Raw genomic sequence first — 21067 nt, 5'->3', positions numbered from 1 at the left:
CATCTTTTTATTCTCAAAGGATGCCCCGCCTATCCCTCCCTTCAGGGTGCTCCTCCTCTCCCTCCTCCCTCCTGCATGCCCCACAGGGCTCCCTGCTCAGCTGCGGGGGAAGGACGCCATAGTAACCATCTTGCTCTGGTTCATGGTGATGATGGTCCTCACCTTGTTTGTGACCCAGGCCCAGGAATAGACTCCTCCAGCCCCTCACCTCTCACTGGATCCTCTGAAAGGCTACAGAAACATCCATGACAGTGTAAAAGAGGCTCCTCCCTATACACTGGGGTGGCCCTCTAGGATCGAGCCCTTGCCACTTGGACATCTCCAAATGGCCGTGTTAGCATGTGTGTCCAGCCACTGCCGGGACTTCTTGGCATTGGTTGTCATCCTGGGGCCTGGATTAAGATGCCTACCTATGCCTTCTCCGAAGGGCCCTGGGCCAGGGGGCAAAGGGGAGCCAGATGGCACCAGGGGTGGACAGCAACCCCTCCCTCCTCCGTGCCCTTCCACATCCCTTCAGCACAGACCTACACCTGCGGGCAGGGGCACACCGGAATTTTAAATACCCTGAGCTCTGCTCCCAAATGTAAAAGTGTTAAGAGGTGAGCAGGAGATGGGGTAAAGGGAAGAATGATGCATCTGGGTGTGCTGGGCCATGTGAGCTGATGGGGCGCGTCTGCGGTGTCTTCTCCCCTGCGGCAGATGGGGAAGTAGAAGCCAGAGGGGCGAGGCCTGGTCCAGCCCCCCAGGGACTTGAGGCCAGCCTGCTCGCCATGTGCCCTCACGTGGGTGCTTGGCTCCACCACATGTGCTACCAGCGAGTCCCGGACGGAAGCTGCCGCAGTCGGGAAGTGTGCTCTCAGAGAATCACGGGGCGGCTTCACCAGAGGGCCTGCCCTTTGGAAGAGGGCTGTGAGGCAGGCCCTCCCATGCAAGGCTGCCGAGGCATCAATCTGTACAGCCTTTCTGGAAAGTAGTTTGATAACAGGGATCAAGACCTTCGAAATTCCACATCCTTTGAACCGGCTCTTCTCCTCCTAGCAATCTTTCCTAATAACCAAGTTCAGACAAAGATTTAACTCAAAAATCATTATGTATATTAGCAAACACTTGAAAAACTTCAATAGAATATTATAGCACTGTTAAAAATCATATTTTCAAGGGGCGTGTGGGTGGCTCAGTCAGTTGAGTGTCTGCCTTTGGCTCCGGTCCTGATCCCAGGGTTCTGGGATTGAGCCCCGTGTCCAGCTCCATGCTCAGCCATCAGTCTGCTTCTTCCTCCCCCTGCTCCTCCCCCCACTCGTGCTCGCATGTCACAAGCACTCTCTCTCTAATAAATAAATAAAATCTAAAAAAAATTCACATTTTCAAAAAACTTTAGTGACTCAGAAATATTTACAATTTAATGATATACGAGAAAGAATAAAATTATATACAATATTTCAAATCTGTTTAAATAAAACATATATTCATCCATCTACATAGAAAAAAGCCTAAAAGAAAGGCACCAAAATATGAATAGTGACCACTATTGGGTGGCAAGGTAGATTATAAAGAATTACTATTTTCTTCTCTACTTTTCTGTTTTTCCTAATTTTAAAAATTAGCATGTATTCCTTTTATTTTTTTTAAGATTTTTTTTTTTAAGTGGCAGGACAGAGAATGGGAATAGATCTTCCTCCAGCCCCCTCCCCCCACTCTGGTTATCACACTGTGGATTGTCCCCCCCGAGGGGACACAGGTTATATGAGTGAACATGAGTAGGAGTTCGCTGCTCCTGTGAGGTGGGGCCTGCCCAGAGCTGGACCACCAGTGCGTTGATCCCCTTTGGCCTGCAAAACCCCCTGCTCTTCCTAAAACAGGGCCAGCACAGCCTCTGCAGCCAGAACCATCTCCTTCTGCTCCGGGCTTCCCATTCCCCACCTGTAGACATGCCTAGGGACAGACAGATTGCTGCACTGGGCTTTAGTCTCAAACAGATGACAACTGGAGGCAGGGGCTGAGCAGGGGTAAGCAGAGTCGATGCCCTTATGCATTATCAGTATTAAGAAAATAGGGCAGAGGGCATAGTTTATGAGTGTGGGTTTTTTTTTTTTTCTAAGTTTAGTTTAAACTCCTGTCATTGACCTTGAATTCCCTCCTAAGTACTGCATGGAATTGATTTCTCCCCAAAAGGCTGTTAATGGCTTTTCTCTGAGATTCAAGTACTGCTAATATCTGCTGCCACTCCATTATAGTATTTGCTCAATGAGAGGAGCTAATTCCCCCAAATCCACTTCTAAATAGATTCTAAAGAGCTTCCTCATTTGGCCAGGCAGTGCTGGGCTGGGCCTGGAGGCAGGATTTGGGCGAGCAAACAAGCAGCTCATGGGAAGGAATGATCATGCAGCCGAGTGGGCTGTGTGCCCGAAGGCGGCTCCTTACCCTGCTGCTCCGGCTGTCCTTGAGCAAGTCCATTCCCCACCGGGCTCTAGGGTCCCAGACTAACTCACGGGCAGACCTGCTCCCAGTCCCTGCCGGCTGCTGGGCCAAGGACAAGGAGCGCAGTGACCGGTTGACACTGGAGAGCTCCGCCCAGTGGTCTGGCATGGCCAATTTCCCAACCTACTGAGTGGAGACCGTTTCCCAGGCAGATGGGGTCCTATATGAAAGCGGATGAGATTGGGAGGATGAGCACTGTGCAGGGAGCCAAGCAAGAGCATCCTCCATTCAGTCCAGGCTTTCAATGGTAGGGCAGAAAGAAAGGCCCCCTAGCCCACCCTGGGCCGTCTCTGCCCCTGTGCTATACGTATGCCTTTCTTCTATCTCCCCTTCCCCCTGCAAACATCCCACCTGTCCTTCCCCTGCACGGAGAATCTTGCTTCTCTTTAAGCCCTGGCTCAAAGTGTCCTTCTCCGTGGACCCAGGACTGGCCCTCCACGCTCCCAGAGCACTTGGAAGCTTGTGTTGTAATGATTTGTTTATAGGACTGCCTCCTTCCATCCACAACAAACCAGGCCTGCCTCCCCATCCCTGTCTCTTCTGCCCAGGGTCTGCCGCACAGTAGGCAGACAACAAATGGTTGAATGAGAGTCTCTCTTCCGTCCTGAAGATACTAGAAGGAGCGCTTATGTCCGGAGCCCAAAGCTACTTGCATCCAAGACTAGAGTGCCCTCCCTCGTGCCGGTCTGGGTCCCCACCTTCCGCCGGAACCTGTAGGGACTGGTTGAAGGACGGGTTGTAGCAGGACGAGGGCTAGTGGCCCTGCCAGCAGCTGGCCAGACTGTCTGCCGTCCACAGGAGGAAGCCTCTCCCCCCATCCCAGACCGGCTCTTCAAAATTGTGCTAGTGGGCAACTCGGCCGTGGGGAAGACGTCCTTCCTGAGGAGGTTCTGTGAGGACCGGTTTGCCCCTGGCTTGGCAGCCACTGTGGGTGAGTTCCCGAGCCCCCCTCTGGGAAGGGGAGGGAGTGCGAAGGGGGCCCAGGAAGGGACTGGGGGCCCTGGGGAGTGGCCATGGGGCCTGGCTGGTAGGGGGCCCGTGCGGGCTTATTCCCCAGTGAGGCCGATGGAGCAAGGTCAGGTCCCCCTCTGCGCAGTGCCGGCCACTAAGCTCATTCCGCACAGAGTGGAGCCACTAAACGCTTCCTTTGTCCAGCCTGAGGGGAGCTGCCGCTGGCAAAGGTGGACTTTGGGCCCCGTGTTCCCCTCTGAGCCCATTTCTTTTTTTTATTGTTTTTTCTCCATTTTCAGCAGGGCCCTGAGTCTTCATGCCCCTCCTGAGGTGCACACCCCCACACCACAAGCCCTGCCTCCCCCGTGCACCAGCAGCTTCCTGCCCCGCCCCTCCCCATGTGCACGCACGTGTGCGTGTGTGTATGTATGTGCACAATTGTGTAGAGGGGTGGGGTGGAGGACAGTGCTCTGGGTGACTCCATTTACCATCACATCTTACCCATTCTGCATCCCAGACCTGCTGGGTGACAGCTGGATTTCGTCGTGGAAACTCATTAGGCTCAGCTATTAATGGACGATCATGGCTTAATGTGTTCCCACATTTGAGTAATATTTTATTCAGAGAGAGGCCTTTTTGCCCTTCACCCAAAGTTGCTCATTGCATTGGAAGATGTAGGAAGACCCAAGAGCATACTGACCTTTTAGCTTCTACCTTTTGCTTGAATCAGTCAAGCAAAAAAATAAATCCACTGAGAGACTACTATGTACCATTTAGCCACAGTGATAAGGAAGCTGTATTTGAAAATATATTAATATGATCTGCATATTTACCATGGCCTTTTTATTTGTCATTTCAATCTATCTTCGCACAGCCCTGGGAAGAAAGTACTGTTATTAGCCCAATAGCCAGATCAGGAAACTGAGGCCCAGAGAGGTTAAGAGGCTTGTCCACGTTCCCTCAGCTGGTTTAGTGCTGATATTGGCCCCCACATGCCTCTTCTATACCATTCCACAGTATCTCCTAAGCATGTCGAGTTGTGTGCGCTCAGGGCACAGTGAGCAGTGAGGACAGTTGCCCATAAGAGGTGGGCACGGGTGGGTACAGGCAGGGGACGCTGCTGAGGCTTAGTGAGACATCAGGAGTCCTGGGTCTTCCTCTCGGCTCTGCCACTGATCAGCTGGGTGATCTCAGGAGGACATGTTCCCCTTGGGGCTTTAAGTTTTTCTTCCTGGAGGATTTCCTCCTGGATCTTCCTCCGGGTCACCCAAGACAGCTTCCAAGCCTGGATCATTTTTGACCTTCAGCTGTCTGACAAGCTGGCCCTATAAGACAACTTCCCCTGTTCAGAACCCTTCCTGGGGAGGTTCCATGTTCTTCCCCTTCCTTCCAAATGTGCTCCTGCAGATGGGTCTCTCCCCACATGCTTCAGACATCCCGTTCTTACTGTTGGGTCTTTTTCTATGTTGTTATCACATCTGGGACATTCTCCTGTCGCGTCCTTTCTGTCACATTCCACCCAAAGACTGAGAACATCCTCAGATGAAGAGTCAGTCCCCTGACAGGAAGAAGGGCAGAGCCTATGACCCAAGCCTGGAGAAGTCTGGCCTTGCTAGCCTTGAGAGGCATGGCTGGGAGTGAGCCCAGTGTCCTGCAGGAAGCGATGGCTGCAGGAGGAGGACTCACCTTCCTGGGGGTGTTCCGTGGGGTAGACCCCCACAAGTCAGGGCCCCAGCACACGTTCATGGGAGACGGGGTGGATGCCAGGCCCTTGGCCCTCAGAGGCATCTCTCTGAGCAACGTGCACAGTGTGCCTCCCCTGTCGATGAAATCAGGGCATCAGGGTCCGTTTACATTTCCAACTTGTGCCCCTGAGCTGGAAGCCTCTGAAAAAGGAAAAATCAGACTAATTTGCACTTCCCAGGAGACCAATTATGGAAACACCTACAATTTAGGAAGGGAAAAATATCAAAGATTCCAAATCAGGAATGCCCTTCATCACACTGCTCAGAACATGCTGGAACGGCAGCTGAAATTAGTTTCCCTGCCACACAACGTGCCTTGTTCTGGTACACATGTCAGTAACAGATGTCACACCAGCCACCAGAAAGATGCTCCCTTTAAAGAGACAGAAGAGCCGCAGAGTCCTGCTCTAGAGCCAGAGCAGTCCAACCCTAAGCCTGGGGCTCTGGCCACCCACCACTTGTTAAGGGCAGCAGCACAATCAGCATCAACACAGCACGAACAGGGACTCAGCAGTTCCCCCATCAAAGGGGACTTCAGGTCTCCTGCTCCCTCATACGGACATGATCTGTCCTGGACTCTTGGCTTGTGCACAATGTAAACGCTACAATACGACAGTGTGACTTGGGGGCACCCTGCCCACCCCACCTTAGGACCAGCTGATTCCTTCAAAGACAAGTGCTTGAGCCCCGTGGGTGTCCTGGAGATGTCAAATGATGGTTTCTATAGAACGTCGGAGCTCATTTTGTAAATGACAAGACTGAGTAATAGAAGCTAAAGCTCCCTGGAAACCGGGACTCCGAGTCCTGTGCTCCTTCCACTGCCCCACGTTGGTTCACAGCCTCCTGCCTTAAATCACAGGCCACCGCCCAAGGTGTTTCTTCCAGAAGTTTTTCCCGACAGGAATGCACTCTGCCCTTTTTGGCCACCAGTCTGCTTTCTATCCCACTCCTCATCTCTACTGAAAAATCCCTAGAGTTTTTCTCCATGGCAACTTGCTGACCCTCCCCCTTCCCACATCCCCCCTACTCTAAATGATATCTTGAGCCTGTCTTGTCCAGAGGGGTTAACATCAGCCATCTTGGAGTCCATCAACCCAGCTGTAATGCACACCAACCCCCAACAAGACAAGACACAATTCTCAGTGACGGGGACCCCTGACGTCCAGCTGTCATTCAGGAACAAGTTAGGTTGCAAGTTGGGGGTCACTGCCATGTGTTTGTTGAATGCTACAGCTGAGCTTCAAGATTATAAACATCTGACCAATCCCTCCACACCCTCCATCACCCCTCATTTGCAGATGAGGAGTGAAGCCCCCCTCCAAAGTGATGTAACGTCATCAAGGTCGCATAGCTGGTCAGAGGCAGAACTGAGACTGGGACATACAGCTTGGGTTGCCCGGCTCCTGAAATGTTAGAACTGGCTGTGGTCCTGGAAACCAGTTTATTCCAGGCCCTCTGGTCCCACGTCATTGTGTGTTGCCCGTTCTGTTGTGTCTCCTGCCACCGCCCCCAGGCTGCCCCTGAGGGCTTCTCAGTTTCCTGGGCTCTGTCTGAGGTTGCAGAGACAAGTACATCGTGTACCCAGCAGGGACTCTCAGCAAGCTCACCACGGCACAGAACCCATTTTGCCAGTACTCTTGTTCCCTGCAAGACAAGCTCCCTGTCCTCCAGTGAAGTATTTAGCCAGTGAGATAGAGCAGGACCATGACTGCAGCCAAGACCCAGCCGCCCCAAGCAGCGCCACCTCCCCCTCTGCCTGCTTGCCTTTCCGTTCCGGAGAGGGCTCTGTCCTCAGGGGCTGTGGAGCCTCAGCCTGCTTTCAGATCAGGCCCTGAAGGTGTGTGGACCGTGGATGGCTTTCTCCTGAGTTATCAGAAAGCAGGCAGCTCCTCTGTCCCCCAGAGCACAGACTGGGGAAGCCCTTCCACTTTTCGCTAAGAAGAAAACTCACCCCTAGAGTCAGCCCAGCCAGTCATAATCCATTTTGTGGGGAGCACTGAGCCCTGGACTTCCCAGGCGAAATGAGGCTGCCAGGTAGCCCCGTGCACAGGGCACTGCTGCAAAAGGAATGAGCCTCCGAGCTGGGCTTGCAACTTGCTGTAGCTGCTGCCCAACATGGGTCCTGGGCGTGAGTGTGTGTGCATGAGTGCGTGTGTGTATGGAAGTGCGTGCACGTGTGTCCCTGTGCAGGTGTGCAGATAACAACGCTCACGTGGATGTCACAGGAGCACTGTGAGGATGGAGAGATGGCGCAGGAAACCTAGAAATACCAAGCATTCTACCAACTGGACAAATCGCTTTTTTTCTTTCCTAGATGCATGAATGCACTCCCCTCTCCGGCCCTCCCCTGTGAAGCACAGAGCCTCTAGAACCCCTGTGGGTCTGAGCTTCTATTAGTGGAGGACTCTACCCCCTGCCTTCCTGCCACTCCTGGGCCCCTAGTGCACTAGGCTTTGCCTGGAGACAGTGGCTGGGGTGACCTTTCCTATTTACTGCCTCTCTGGTGTGTCTTTTGTCTCTCTCTCTCTCCAAGCTTCTGTTGCTGTCCCGTACTGAGCCTTCCAGGGCAATTCGATAAGATGTCCCAACTCCTTCCCCCTGGGCCTTTTTGAAGGTGCCAGGTGATGCCCTCTGGTTCCCGGATCAGATACCATGAGGGGGAAAGACTTTTTGAAAAGTGTTAAGCATTTGTGAATATTCTTACACAATGCAGGAAAGAGGAATATGTTCTCAGAGCAGCTGCTTTAAGGTCTTTATCTCTGCGGGCCGCTGTGGGGTCCAGACCTTGTCTTTCTGGTCCAGGCTCTGGGTAGGGTCGAGGCCACAGAGAGATGATTTTGACTGGCCCAGTGGCTAGGATTAGGAGCTCAAAACCCATTTCAAGGGTGAATGCTGCTTTTGACTCCCTCCCTTACCCCTTCTCTTCTCTTCTGACCCTCCCCTTACCTGCCACCCCTCCCCCACTCCTCCACAGACCTTTGTATTGGCCGATGGAAGTCTGAAAGTATGATCCATCCCTCCAGGGATATTTGAATTTTGTTAGGGGAACTTTGAAAAGGATTTTAGGGAGTAGGGGGAGAAAGAAATAGGAGGACTGCCTCCTCCACCTCCCTCTTTGCAATGAGGGAGTAAATTCATGAAAAACAACGGTTATCTTTGCCTTGGTGTAGCCCTTCTACACATGTGATCTCATTTGAACTTTGTTATAAAATCCCTAAAGAGGGTGTGGATTACATTACAGCGAGGAACCTACAGTTCAGAGAGATTAAGTGATTTGATCCACACCCCACAGCCGCTAAGGGGCAGAGACAGGACCAGAACTCAGGTTCCATGCCTCCCCGTCCAGTTGCCCATGTTCCCTCCCCGGGGGGACTGGCACAGGGAGGCTTGTCGCCCATGGCCTCACGTGCTTCCGGACATGTGGGGGCGTCGTTTTCTGATCTGGAAGTGACAGGCTCATTGCACCCTGCAGGCATCGACTATCAGGTGAAGATGGTGTGCGTGGACGAGTCGCACGTGGCGCTACAGCTGTGGGACACAGCGGGGCAGGAGAGGTGAGGAGCGCCCCCAGCCAAACCCTGCCTCCTCCACCGCCCAGCAAGAGGGCTGCAGGTGTGGGCTGCAGGGGAGGCCGTGCGGCCCCTGACGTGTGGTCCTCGGTGGCAGGTACCGCTGCATCACCCAGCAGTTCTTCCGGAAGGCCGATGGCGTCATCGTCATGTATGATGTCACCGCCAGACAGTCGTTCCTGTCAGTCCGGCAGTGGCTGAGCAGCGTGGAGGTGAGCTGGTGACCTTGCTAGGAGCGCTGACCCTGAGTTCTGCCTCCCCCTTGTCCCTGCACATCTCCTGCCCGGCCCTCTGCTCTTCCAAAACCTGATTCAGAAGCCGCCTTCTCTGGGAGCACAGCAGTTCTGGCGTCCACGTGGCCCTTCACCCAAGCCCAGCACTCCGTGTCATTACAATCGCCAGAAGTGCCTCGAGTGAGCGGGCTAGGATTGGGGGAGGGGCTCAGAATGGAGAGAAACGGGTGTTTAAACTGAGTCTCACCCGTGTTCTTCCCCCTTTCCACCCTCTGTGTTGTTCCGGCTCCTGGGGGGCCCGCTATGCCCAGCCCAGGAGCAGTTCCACACAGTGTCTTGGGGCCTCTGTCACAACCTTCACAAGAGTAGAGGTTGATCAACAATGTGAGGGCCCCCGGCTTACTCCAAAGTCTCCCTGGGCAGGGCCCCCAGGCAATAGCCCTCTTCTTCGAATCTGGGTAGGCTCTAAAACTCCACTCTCTTGATTCGTACTTGCAGTAAGTTGCTTTGTGAGTGCTTTGTGCTTTCTGACCATCCGCGTCTTCTTCCTCTGCCACTCGGATGCGGCCTTCTCAAGGCCAAGGTCGGGGTGGGCAAGCCACGTATTTATTTGACAGGGCCTCAGCTAGGATGCCCCACCTCCTTCCACCTGCGGGATCCAGGCGTTGTTCATGTATTTGTCTAAAGCCCTGCCAGGCACTGTTGTAAGCTCTGGGAATTATAGCAACAGATAAGAGAGAAGGTTCCTGTCTGTGGAGTTCACGTTCAACCCTCCGCTCAAGCCCCTAAGACCTGGCGTAGTCCTTACCTACTTACCACACTGTAACACTGCTGTGAGGGACACGGCTGCCAGCCCGGCTCCCTGCTGCACGCCACTCCGGGTCTCCTGAGAACTGACACTGTGTCTTTGTCACTGTGTACCGGAGCTTGGCATGGGGCCCCATAGATCTAGCCCTCAACAGATGCGGGAGGCATGAATGGATACTGTGTCGTCGTGCGGGCAGAATCCTGGAGTTGTTCATTTCTTTATCCTTTTGGCCCTAAGATCTGTGATTCCTCCCACCAAAATCTGTTTCTCATAGCGTTTAGATTGGCTAGGCCACTCCTTTCTCTGCTGTGAATCCACATCTCTCTAATTTCCAGGAAAAAGAAGGAACAAGAGTGGAAACCAGATTCAAAGGTTTCTCTGAAATTTGCTTCATACAAACTGTTTCTCAAAAATGATTGTGCTTGAGAAACTTACAGTAGAGAAAATGTAACTTTGACATGTAGCAAATGGCTCTCCACCGAGCTCACAATGGAGGTACATGGGATGGGTAATCTGGAAGCAATTCCTGTTTAAACTTTGGAATTTATGACATGATTTTTTTTTTTTGATAGTGTGACAGATTTCTCTTCCTCACAGAAATTAAGCACCAGAAGAGACGTTAGGGATTATCTAATCTGGTGGTTCTCAAACTTTCTTCCTTAGAACCCTAGGAACATAATGACTTCTCCCAGGAACTGGGGAGGGCTCATCCCCCAGATCAATCAGAACCACTTCTGCTTCATTCCGTTTTCTCTATTGGAAGTCCAGGCACAATTTTGTTAGACAAGAGGGTTTCCCTTTGAAAAATCACTGATCTAAAACAGCCATCTCATTCTCAAGGAAGACATGGAGGCCATGATGTCTGCCTCACCCCTTCTCTTCCCAGCTATGCACATTTCACTGTCCCCTGATAGCGACATCTTGAGACAGACTGGAGCAGGCAAAGGCAGTTCAAGTAGTCTGGGATGAATGGGATGGATAGAGGAGGCAAACTTGCAGAACCGTGCTCTCTGCCCTCAGTAGGGTCTGTTGCTTCGGAGGCCCCGGTTTTGCACCGAGAGCCCGGGGACCTAGCTGGAGAGGCAAGATATCAGGTTGAATTTGGTGGCGGTGGTGAGGCGAAGAAATAGCAGAGGGCCGCCGTTGCTGCCAGAAGCACGAGTTTGGTCATTCTCCGGAAAACCGGGCCAAGCACCGGATGTCTGGCGTATTCCCAAGTCCAAGTCGGGTAGGGCTGAAAAGCATTGTCAGCACGTACCCAGCAAGAGTCCCCAGGGAAAGCCTAGTGCATCGATGGCCCAGGGAAGCCACGCGGAAATGCGGTTAACTCAGAATTCTCCAGGTGTGGGTGGGGCTTTTCTGTATAATTTGGAGTTTGTCCCTTCTTGAGAATAGCAGCAGAAGGTACAGGTAAACGCTAAATGGGGATGCCAAACCTGGATAATCAGGATCAACTGTGGTGCTTTCCAACAAAACAGATGCCAGGCCTTCTCTCCCAAATAGGATGATTCAGGGTCTGGAAATACAATTAAGGAAAAAAAAACCAAAAAAACAGTTCCCCAGGTGATTTTGATTCTCAGCTGCCATGATTCCATGCCGGAGATGTGCTTCTCAAAGTTTAGGATGCATAGGAATCTCCTGGGGACCTTGCTTAAAATACAGAATGGAGGTGCAGAGTCTTAGGTAGGCCCCGAGGCTCCACATTTTCTAACACGTTCTCAGGCGAGGCCAATGCAGCCAGGCCGGGGACCACACTTTGAGAAGCAAGGCTCTGAATCACTTTCAAAGATGTCTGTGCTCTTTTCACAAGAATCCGCTGAGCGTCACCCACCTGTGTGGCACGGGCGAGGCGCTCTGGGGGACTCGGTGTGGGGACCCAGTCCAGTGGCCCAGGGTTTGGAGGCAAGTGCAGGGGGCGGTTGTGTGCCCACGTGAACAAGTGTCAGGTGGTGGAGTGTGTGTCGAAGGTGTGGAACAGTGGGATCATGAATGCAGTTATTCTCAAGATTCTTGAAAAGCTGAAGTCATTCTGCCTTGGCAACCAGCAATCAGAGGTGTCAGGTGACAGATGAAAACCTGACACCTAATTTGATCAGAGGGAACTGAAAATAATAAGTACTTTATATTTGTGGAGCACCTTATTTTTCCATAGAGCTCCAAGCACTTTGCCAACTCCCTCGCCTGGAGAAGGGAGGGTGGAGGGGGAGCTTTAATAATAGGCTTCAGGTTCTGAAGACTTATTATTAAGTGAATGCTGGCCAGCTGTTCGCAGCGCCCCTTCCTCCCGCAACCTGAAAAGCAGTGTAAGAAGAAAGGGTTTAAATTGCCACAGATTATACGTGGCAAAGACTCACTCTTGGAAGAGGTTGTGTGGGGTGGGAACAGATGCTGGGGGCGGGGGGGGGCTATGGAGTTTCCTGAAAAGGAAGTTCTTACCGTCCCAGCTCAGCACTTCCTGACCACGAAACTGGCGAATCACCCAATGACAGAGTGGACCAGAGGCTCTGAAGGGTTCCTCCTGGCCCCCACATTCTTACAGCATATGACATTGATCCTCTAGCAGAGGTGGGGGGTCCAGGATGGAGCAGGAGTGTGGGCAGATGAGAGGACCCTTGAGGATCCTTCCAGCCCCGATGGAACCAAAATCCTTTGGTGCAAGAGAGCTTACTAATGCTTGTGCTGCTTTATGAGGTAGGAGAGCCCCAGCCCCCACGGCTGGCCCATGCCCCACCCACCCTCATGTCCCCCCACCACTAGGCAGCCCTACCTTGGCCCCAGCATTCTCTGTGCTGATTGTCCCATCATTTTACATTCCCTATGGACCTTATAGCACATCAAAGCAGATAGCCATTCCTGACACCTCGGTATCCCCAGCCTCCCCCCACCTCCTTCTCATCTCTGCTGGGTACCACTGGTTTAACTGGTCTAATCTAGAGAAGAAACTGGTTGCACTCCCAGGGTCCCGTGTTGAGACCGTGGGACAAACTGGACATTCGGAGACTTTGGGGCCTGTATCAGAGAAAATCGGATTTAGTACAAGCTCTAAACGGGATGGTATTTTCCCCAAATCCAGTTTGTAGGTCGTGAATGTCTGCAGTCCTGGCATGTTGAACTTCCCATTTCCATCTTTTGTCACTCCGATGGCCCTGTCTTGTTAGGCCTGTAAGTCAAGGAAGTGGAAAATGACCAGAGTCATTAAGCCAACAGCAGCAGCGTCCCCGAACTGGGAAAAAAACTTGGAGATTAGTCTAATGCAGCCTTTTGTTTTATAGATGAAAAGTCCTGCAATCCAGAGAGAGGAAGTGACTTGTCCAAAAGTACCCACAGCTTGCCAGACGCCCAGCCAGAGCTGGAATCTAGGGCTCTCCACTGCGTTATGCTGCATTATGCATTATGTGACAAGAGCATCACATGGTCCACGGGTGAAATCTGTTTCTGAAAAATAGGTGTTCATTTCTTTTTCAGTCCTTCCCACTTCCACCTCAAAGCAGACGCTTCGTTAGCTCAAAGGGGCCAGGCCCACTTTCCTCTCCCCTCGTGGACCACTGGCTAATTCTCATTCTGTGATCTTTGCCATTGGTGGCAATGTACAGCTCAGAGCAAAAAATAGCAGTTTGATTTTTTTCCCCCATGTTCCAAGTTGAGCTTGAAGTGCTGGCAGTTTAAAACGAACTACACAAATAAATCTTGTTTTGACTCATAGTCCAGGGGGTGGATAAATATGGAAACCCCCAAGATATAATTTTGCAGTCTTTTTTTTCTTAGCATAACTACACGCTTTAATGTGCTGAGAAATTTTTTGTTCTGGCTCCAGAGAAATAGCAGCACTATCCTGGCTAAGTGCTTTTTCTTGCCTCCAAGCAAATGGATATTAACACACACGCACACGCACACACACACACACGCACACACACACACTACAGCTAACCAACCCAACAGCTGCACGTTCTGAGCTGAATGCCAGTCCTCTGCTCCAAGTTGACAGCTCATGTTATTTAAAGTCAGAGGTGGGTAATCTTTTGAATTTCAACACGTCTGTCTTCCAACAAGCTCAAGTTCGAAGAAAGGCGACTAAAGTGGTTGGAGGTATGGCGAGGCTTCTGTGTCGGGTGTCAGTGGATAGGAACCAGCTGCGTATGTCCATCTCATAGCTCATAGAATAGAGTCTGTGAAAAGGAATGATTCGGATGCCTGCCCCCCAGAGGTCGTGTGCCTGGCCAAGCAGCTTCGATTCCTTCCCTCTGACCTGCCATGCCTACAGAGTTCTACGTCTATAGAAATGTCACCAGAGGTGGGGTGGACCTTAGACTTGATTGCCAAAGGAGGTGCACTGTAGACTTTTCAAAGGAAGCATCACTTCGTCTGGTGGGTCACGACGAGCCTCCTTGTGCCAAGCAACATGCAGACTGAACAAATAGCTGGGTGCATGAAAGTATGAAGTTTGGGCCGAGAGCTGAAGACTGGAGGTTAAAGTCAGAGGGGACCATGAGACACCTACCCTGGCCCCAATCCTCCCCATGGCTCTGTGTCAGAGCCTGGTGTTGGGCCAGGGTTGATGATGACTGACTCCCATGATGGATAGTAGACTCTCTGGCCTTGTGTGTGTACTCACTTATTTTTGCCATATCTTTGGAGATATGCCCAATTCTTTATCAGTGGCAAGCCAGAGCCCATGGAAGGGAAGCAAGTTGTCCACAGTATTTGCATAAGAGAGGAACAATGCAAAGAACAGAAGTCGTAGCTCTAGCTGGTGTTGGGGGGGTGGCTTTTTTCTGCTCCTTCTAAGATGTTTTATTTTTATATCCAGGAATTGCTTTTAAAAAGAAGGCTCCCCCTCCTTTCTCCTAGAGAGGCAGCCCTGCTGTTTGTGGTGCACAGGGCTCAGATGTCGGGCTTGTGACTCTTCCCTACCTGATCCTATTTGGTCATTCGGTACCACCATCCCCTTTGCAAGTGAGGAGACTGAAGCCATCATCCATTCCAACATACCTGAATCGGGTTCGAATTCTGCCTTGGGATTTCAAGTCTGATGCTCATATTTTCAGAGTTTCCATGTCAAGAAATCCCACAAGCCTTAGTCATCCCTCACACATAAATCTACAAATATCTCTCATGTGCTCTATACAGCAAGCCTTTTGGCCCATTTCCCTGCTTCCTCCTCTTTTTTTCCTTTTCTGTGAAAAAGTCTTCGCACAAGTTTCTGTGGCACAACACAGTCAGAAAATGGGGCTATTCCCATTACCCAGCACGCTGGTAATAGGGAGCCACACCATGGTCTCTATGCCATAAGTGGTTTCTCATTTGCAAATACTTGGAATAGGGTGTGATCCACTTAGCACCTCAACTGCAGTGCACATAATTTGATCTATTTTTGATGGATCAGAAGACACATTCCAAATCACGCAGTGCCTTTGAGCCATCATTACCAACATGAATTACCGTCTGACCGTGGATGAATGGAAATACCACTTTGAGAGAATTCTAGTTAATAAGACACGAAATAGCAGAGAGTTCACTGGAAATCAGAATTTAGAGAAAAACGTTGGAGAATCGTGGACCCATATACTAAAGGGTCCTCATAACTCGATGACTTTGTTATTCAATGTTCTTTCCGATTCTCTGAGCCTTAACATTCTCATCAACTAAATGAGAATTGTTTTCACTACGGAACTGCAATAAAAATGAACGTGTAGATGGAGGAGCCACGGAGGCTCAATTTCAAATATAACTGCATTCAGACTTACAGCACGTGCACCTGTTGGACGGACTTGGGACATGGATTTGAAGTGGTGAGATCAAGTGGCTAAACTCTTGGCAAAACTGTAAGCAGTTGTTGGCTTCTATCATTCCCCCCCTCTATTTCGTAAAACATTTTAGCTACAGTGAATAACTATTGGTTACCAAATTATTATTAAAGGCCCCTAATTAAATATCTCACTAAGTAAAAATAACCACCTGCTTACATGTGAATATTACCATATTTACTCACTCAATAGCTGCGTGCCGTGGGCCCTTTGTTTGCCCTCCTGAGAGGCCCATGAGGTACACACACTTCACAAGGGAGGACACCCCGGGGCGCAGAGACTCCAGGGTGCAGGCCCCTGGCTGATATGCCACAGTCACCGGGGGAGTAGACAAAGTTGACCCCATGAATATGCCTGTTACTTGTGGTGCAAGGAGTGGAGCTTCTGCGGCACCGAGCTCTTCCCCACGCAGGCTTCTGTCTGAGCCAGAGCACCTGGAGGAGGGATCTGTATTGCCCCATGCGGCGACCTCCAGTTCCATATGCAACAATCGTAGACTGGCCGCTGGGGACCTGATACCATGAATCAGAATTGGACCCAACCCTCAGGGAGCTTATGTGCCCAGTATGAGGCCCCTGGAGATGCCACTTCTGATCAAAGCAGCCCCAAGAACTGCGCCGAACCACGTTGCATTAATTCCTTTGCTTCATTATGGTTCATTTAGACTAAGTCTGGTCACTTAGGAATGCTTTCAGGGATGCTGTCAGTCCTGGAAAAGGACACATAGTTCACCAGCGTCTCCTGTGCCCTCATCCTGTTACCCCCAGCACACCTGGGAGCTTGCATGTCCCATCCAGCAGGGGTGAGTGGGGAGGGAGGTGGGGGGTCACTGCACAGCTGAATCTGGGAGGCACCCGGAGACAGGCCTGAGGCACCTTGCAGAAGCCTTGTAAACTGAGGCTCTTCAGGAAGGTGATGCTCCCTCTCAGCTTTTGGGATGACTATATTCTCGCCTGGCCTGTTGTGGCAGCAGGGGATTCGCAAGCCAGATTGTATCTTTCCCGCCAGCATTTTAAGCCTGCCCTTCTGGGGTTTCCTTATGGATGCTTCTCTCAGTTGGGGGATTATCTGTTCTGCAGGAAGCTGTGGGAGACTACATTCCTGTTCTTCTGCTGGGCAATAAAATTGACAATGAGAAAGAGCGGGAAGTTCCGCGAGGCCTCGGAGAGCAGCTTGCCAAGGTAAAGAGCAAACGTTTCCATCTCTCTGGACAGGGTGGGACCCTGAGGGCAGTCAGGCCTGTGCCCAAGAGCCTTGGTGGGAGCTTTCTCTGGAAGCCCCCTGGGAAGGAAGCAAGTGGGCAAGGTGGGTGTCCTGGCATCCATCATGGGAATGGTCCAGTTCCTGCGCACGGGGAACTTTCTGTAGAAAGCCACACGTCGCAAGATAGAGTTGGCCGAGGATGACTAGAGTGTGGGGAGTTTTCCCAAACTCTCTTCCTTGGGACTCAGAATGATAAATTCTTAGGTAGTAAGAGGTTACTTATGTAAATCCCCTATCTGATACCAAATCGCTTCTTCTGTGTTTCCACTTGATCATCTCCAGGGATGAAACACTCACTATCTGTTAAGCAGCTTGTCCTTCTTTGAAGAGCTCTGTTAGAGAGCATATCCATTTCTATCAAGATTGAGCCCCAAGCTGTGAACTTGAGATAAACTCAGGGCATGAACTCGAAAACGTAGCATTAAAATAAGCATCAGCCCTCTTGCCCAAGCTGGGGACCTATAAGTCTTGGTGGAAATCAGGCAGCAAACAATGCTTGCTCCTCAGCTGTTTCTCCTGCCTCCGAGTGGTTTTCAGGAAACTATGTCTGGGAAGATGGGGGTGCTTTCCAGCCCCAGGATTCCATACTTTTTAGTGTGTGAGGACTCGCAGCCCCCAAGCCTGGGCAAACTGGCACAGATGGTAAGGGTCAAGGAAAAAAGGAGGAAGAAGGGTGACAAGGTAGGTGCCTGTCTGCCATCCCTTATCCACAATACCGAAATTTGGAAGAACTCTGCCCATAGAAAGGTTTCTTGTATCTCATCTGGCAGAAAGATCTGACCAGAACTGATGGGAAGCTGCTTATGGTCTTTGTTTACCTTGCTTGAATGAATTTTCAAATGTTTCACTGAAAAAATATTAATATGTTGATTATGGGGTTCTGTCCTAGACCCATGGAGGGTAATACAATACACGGTATATATGTCTGCTATTTCTCTGAAACTCAAAGTCTCTGGATGCCAAAGTACACCTGGATCCAAGAATTTTGATTAATAAACTGCAGACCTGTATTTGTATCATTCCATTTTTTTTCTTTTGTCTTTTTTTGGTCAGTTGAAAGCAAACAAACAAAAACAAGGCTCAGAGAAGTTGTGATTGATTCAATTTATCACACAGGTCCTCAGTGGTGGAGTCAGGAAGCAAGCTGGAAGGCAAATCATGTCTTCTAATTCTAGATCCTACGTGCTCTCCCTCCCCCACCATGGAGGCTTTATTTTTCCACAGACTGACCCACAGTCAGGCTCCAACAGAAGTGTGGACAGCGGCTGGGTGAAGAGGGCAGAGGATGGAGCGGGGCCCCTGCGTCATGAATCAGGAAAGCTGAACTGGGAGCCAGTGTTTGTAGAGTCCCCTGATCTGCAAACCACAGCAGAAGTGTCCTGGCTCAGCTGCCTGCATCCCCACAGGGCATCAGCCTCCAGCGCTCCTTGCCCTTAGCACTGTCCCGAGGAAGCAGGAAATCTATGAACAGGAGTGATAAATGCATATAATGATGAGCCTTGGCCAAGAGCCCCCACCGTGCAGGCAGCACAGCGTCTGCCTACTGAGGTGATGGGCAGTTGTCCCATGGCACCAACGCTGGCAGCCTAGGCAGCTGGAATATTAATTTACTGGTGTGAAGGAGATTTTCTACTGGAGTGCCTTAGTGACATCTGCCCCAAGGTTCATGGAATGCCAGTGTCCTGGAAAAAGCCCCACTATTAGCTACATAAGTCACTGAATGAACAGACCTGCCATTTGTCCCATGCCCTTAGTTTCCCTGCTGGGCAGTTGGAAGAAGTGGCCCATCCTGGCCTTTGTGTCTTTGTCTGCATCACAGGCTGGTGTGAAAGGGAAACGAGCATATACATATGTGTGAGCAATTTGGGAAAACGTAGAGCACGAAGCAGCATGCTGTTTTGTGTTTTACATTGTTATAGCTCACCTGGGAGATGGTTACAGAGCTCGCCTTAGATAGGAAGCACGAGGAGAGGGAAATCAACCTCCTCATACAGAGTGGGGAGGGAGAAAGGAATGAAAGGGGTCTGTGAGGGGAAGTGAGGGATGCGGGTAGGTGCAGACTGTATTCTCCCACCTCCCATGGTTCCGTCGAGCTCCCCCAATACTCTTTCTGTTCCCTCTGTTTTATGATTCCAGGAGAAAAAACTGATCTTCTACGAATGCAGTGCCTATTCTGGCCACAACACCAAAGAGTCCCTGCTCCATCTAGCCAGGTAAAGAGGCACATCCCAGCAGACAAGGGCCGGTGGGAAGCACTGCATTCACCTCTGTGCGGACCATACTCCATCTGTCTGCTCAAGCCTTCTGGGTAAAGGGGCTGGAGGCCTAAGCCTTTGTGTGGGATTCAGGGACAGCCCTCTGAAATACAATAAGAACAAAAAAGAAAGCCTCCCTGCCTCTTACCCCCACCGCAGTCTTCTTCTGAGTCTTAAAAGCTGCCTTTTTCCCAGGGATCTTCTTTTTAAATGCAAATGTTTCTGGGAAAGGTCATATCATAGGTCCCTGAACACTGGCTAATATCTTAGCAAGGATTAGTTGGCAGCCAGCTGGAAACAATAACAGTTATAATACGGGCTCCAGGGGAGGGGGTGGAGAAGCCAGGGAGAGGAGGGGCTCTTTGGGGGGACTAGAGGCACCAAGGGAACAGTGCTCAAAGGGTTAGTTCCACCAAAAGACTGTTTTCATAAGCCTCTTCCTATACCAAAATTAAAAAAAAAAAAACACCAAAACCATAGAGGGTCCTATTCTCAATACTTGGACATTCATTCATTTATTCACTTATTTATAGGCATTCATTTCATTCCATCTATCCACCCACCCATCTGTTCATCCATCCATCTACCCATCCATCCATCCACCCATCTACCTATGCATTCATCTGTCCATCTCTCCATCCATCCATCCATCCATCCATCCATCCATCCACACACCTATCCATCTATTGAGAACGACGTTGTCTATGCATTGGAGAGGTTATGGAGTTACGGAATACCATGGGGAAAGTTGTAGGCTTTTCTCTGACACTGATTCGTAGGCCAAGTCAGTCTACCTCTCGCAGCTTTGCCCCAACATAGGAACATCAATCATACCATCCCTGCGACTCAGGTTGTCGTAAATATCAAAAGAGATGCTAAAGGTGAAAGCACGTTGAGGGTATAAAGCAGGGATAAGAAACTTAGCACTATTTTTAATCCCTCACGTCTTACATTTAATCTGGAACTGTGGCAACATGGGACAGATCTTCTATGGAGTTAATAACCAAAAAGTATATTTTTTGAGTCTCTACTGTGTGCCAGGTACTATGATAGGCTACAGAGACAGAGAGACAAAATATACAGTCTCTGCCTTCAAGCAGCTTTCTCTCCTGAGGGAGGCACCTGGGGAAGCAGTTCGTTCTGACATGGGATGATGCAGTTATAACAGAGGAATGGTCAGAATGCTGTCAGGGATGCTTTCACTACCTGGAGAATCAGGGGAGGCTTCTTGGAAGAGGTGTCATGAGGGATCCATATTGACTCAATGTACCTATACTTCCCATGGGGAGACTTAGAATACTCTGAGGCTCTGGTGAGGCTGAGTTCCCTTCTTATCATCAGATGGCCTATAACCCAAGGAACTAGCAGCTCTCCACTACTGACTATACCTTCCCCTCTCCCAGGATCCTCAAGAAACAAGAAGATACAGCAAGGGAGGACACAATACAGGTTGACCGCCCTGCCAAAAAGAAATCTTGCTGTGGCTGATAAGAGTCCTCCTAGGCCTGCTCCCTGCAGGCGTGAGGTCATAGGACTTACCCCGAATCCTGCATAGGGGCTCCTGCTTGGATGTTTCCACCACAGCCTGGTTAAGCCTTTGTCTCTGTCAGCGACTTGCCTCCACCAACAGGAAGGGAAACACATCCAGTCAGGAAAGCTGCTTTCGGAGCATTTTGGAGTCTTCTTTCTCTTCTCTCTCTAGACCCCAGGTGCCCATTTTCCCCCCAGCTTGGTTTTGTGGGGAAAAGAAACAGATGGGCTTTTCCAGAAAAATCACCACATGCCTTCTCCACCTCCCTTCTCCTCCCCTTGCCCTTAGGAGCTGCAGCACCGTGGTTGCCATGACAACTGCGCAGGGCCGACTTGCTGCTTCCTGTAGGCCAAAGATACAGTTTTCAGGCAGGGCCAGGGCGGTGGGTCTTCCTTTGGCTCCTGTTCTCTGGGTATCAATGGGATGCTCT

General features: G+C 50.7%; 1 protein-coding gene across 4 annotated transcripts in view; it reads left to right on the top strand.

The window, feature by feature from the left end:
* CRACR2A (calcium release activated channel regulator 2A) overlaps positions 1-20784 on the top strand; it is a 130975-nt gene extending 110191 nt beyond the window's left edge. For 3 of the 4 annotated variants that reach the window (XM_040642053.1, XM_040642051.1, XM_040642052.1), the window contains exons 15-20: positions 3277-3409; positions 8647-8728; positions 8841-8955; positions 16668-16769; positions 18988-19064; positions 20510-20784. In XM_040642053.1, the coding sequence (XP_040497987.1) occupies positions 3277-3409; positions 8647-8728; positions 8841-8955; positions 16668-16769; positions 18988-19064; positions 20510-20594 (594 nt within the window). In that variant the 3' untranslated portion in view covers positions 20595-20784. Of the gene's footprint in view, positions 1-3276; positions 3410-8646; positions 8729-8840; positions 8956-16667; positions 16770-18987; positions 19581-20509 lie in introns of those variants that run through there. The other variant, XM_040642054.1, reaches the window with a different exon arrangement.
* Positions 20785-21067: the final 283 nt, after the last annotated feature.

The sequence above is a fragment of the Ursus maritimus genome, unplaced genomic scaffold (assembly GCF_017311325.1).
Source record: "Ursus maritimus isolate PB19 unplaced genomic scaffold, ASM1731132v1 scaffold_26, whole genome shotgun sequence".
Classification (NCBI taxonomy): Eukaryota; Metazoa; Chordata; class Mammalia; order Carnivora; family Ursidae; genus Ursus; species Ursus maritimus.
This window is presented reverse-complemented; position numbering and strand designations above follow the sequence as displayed.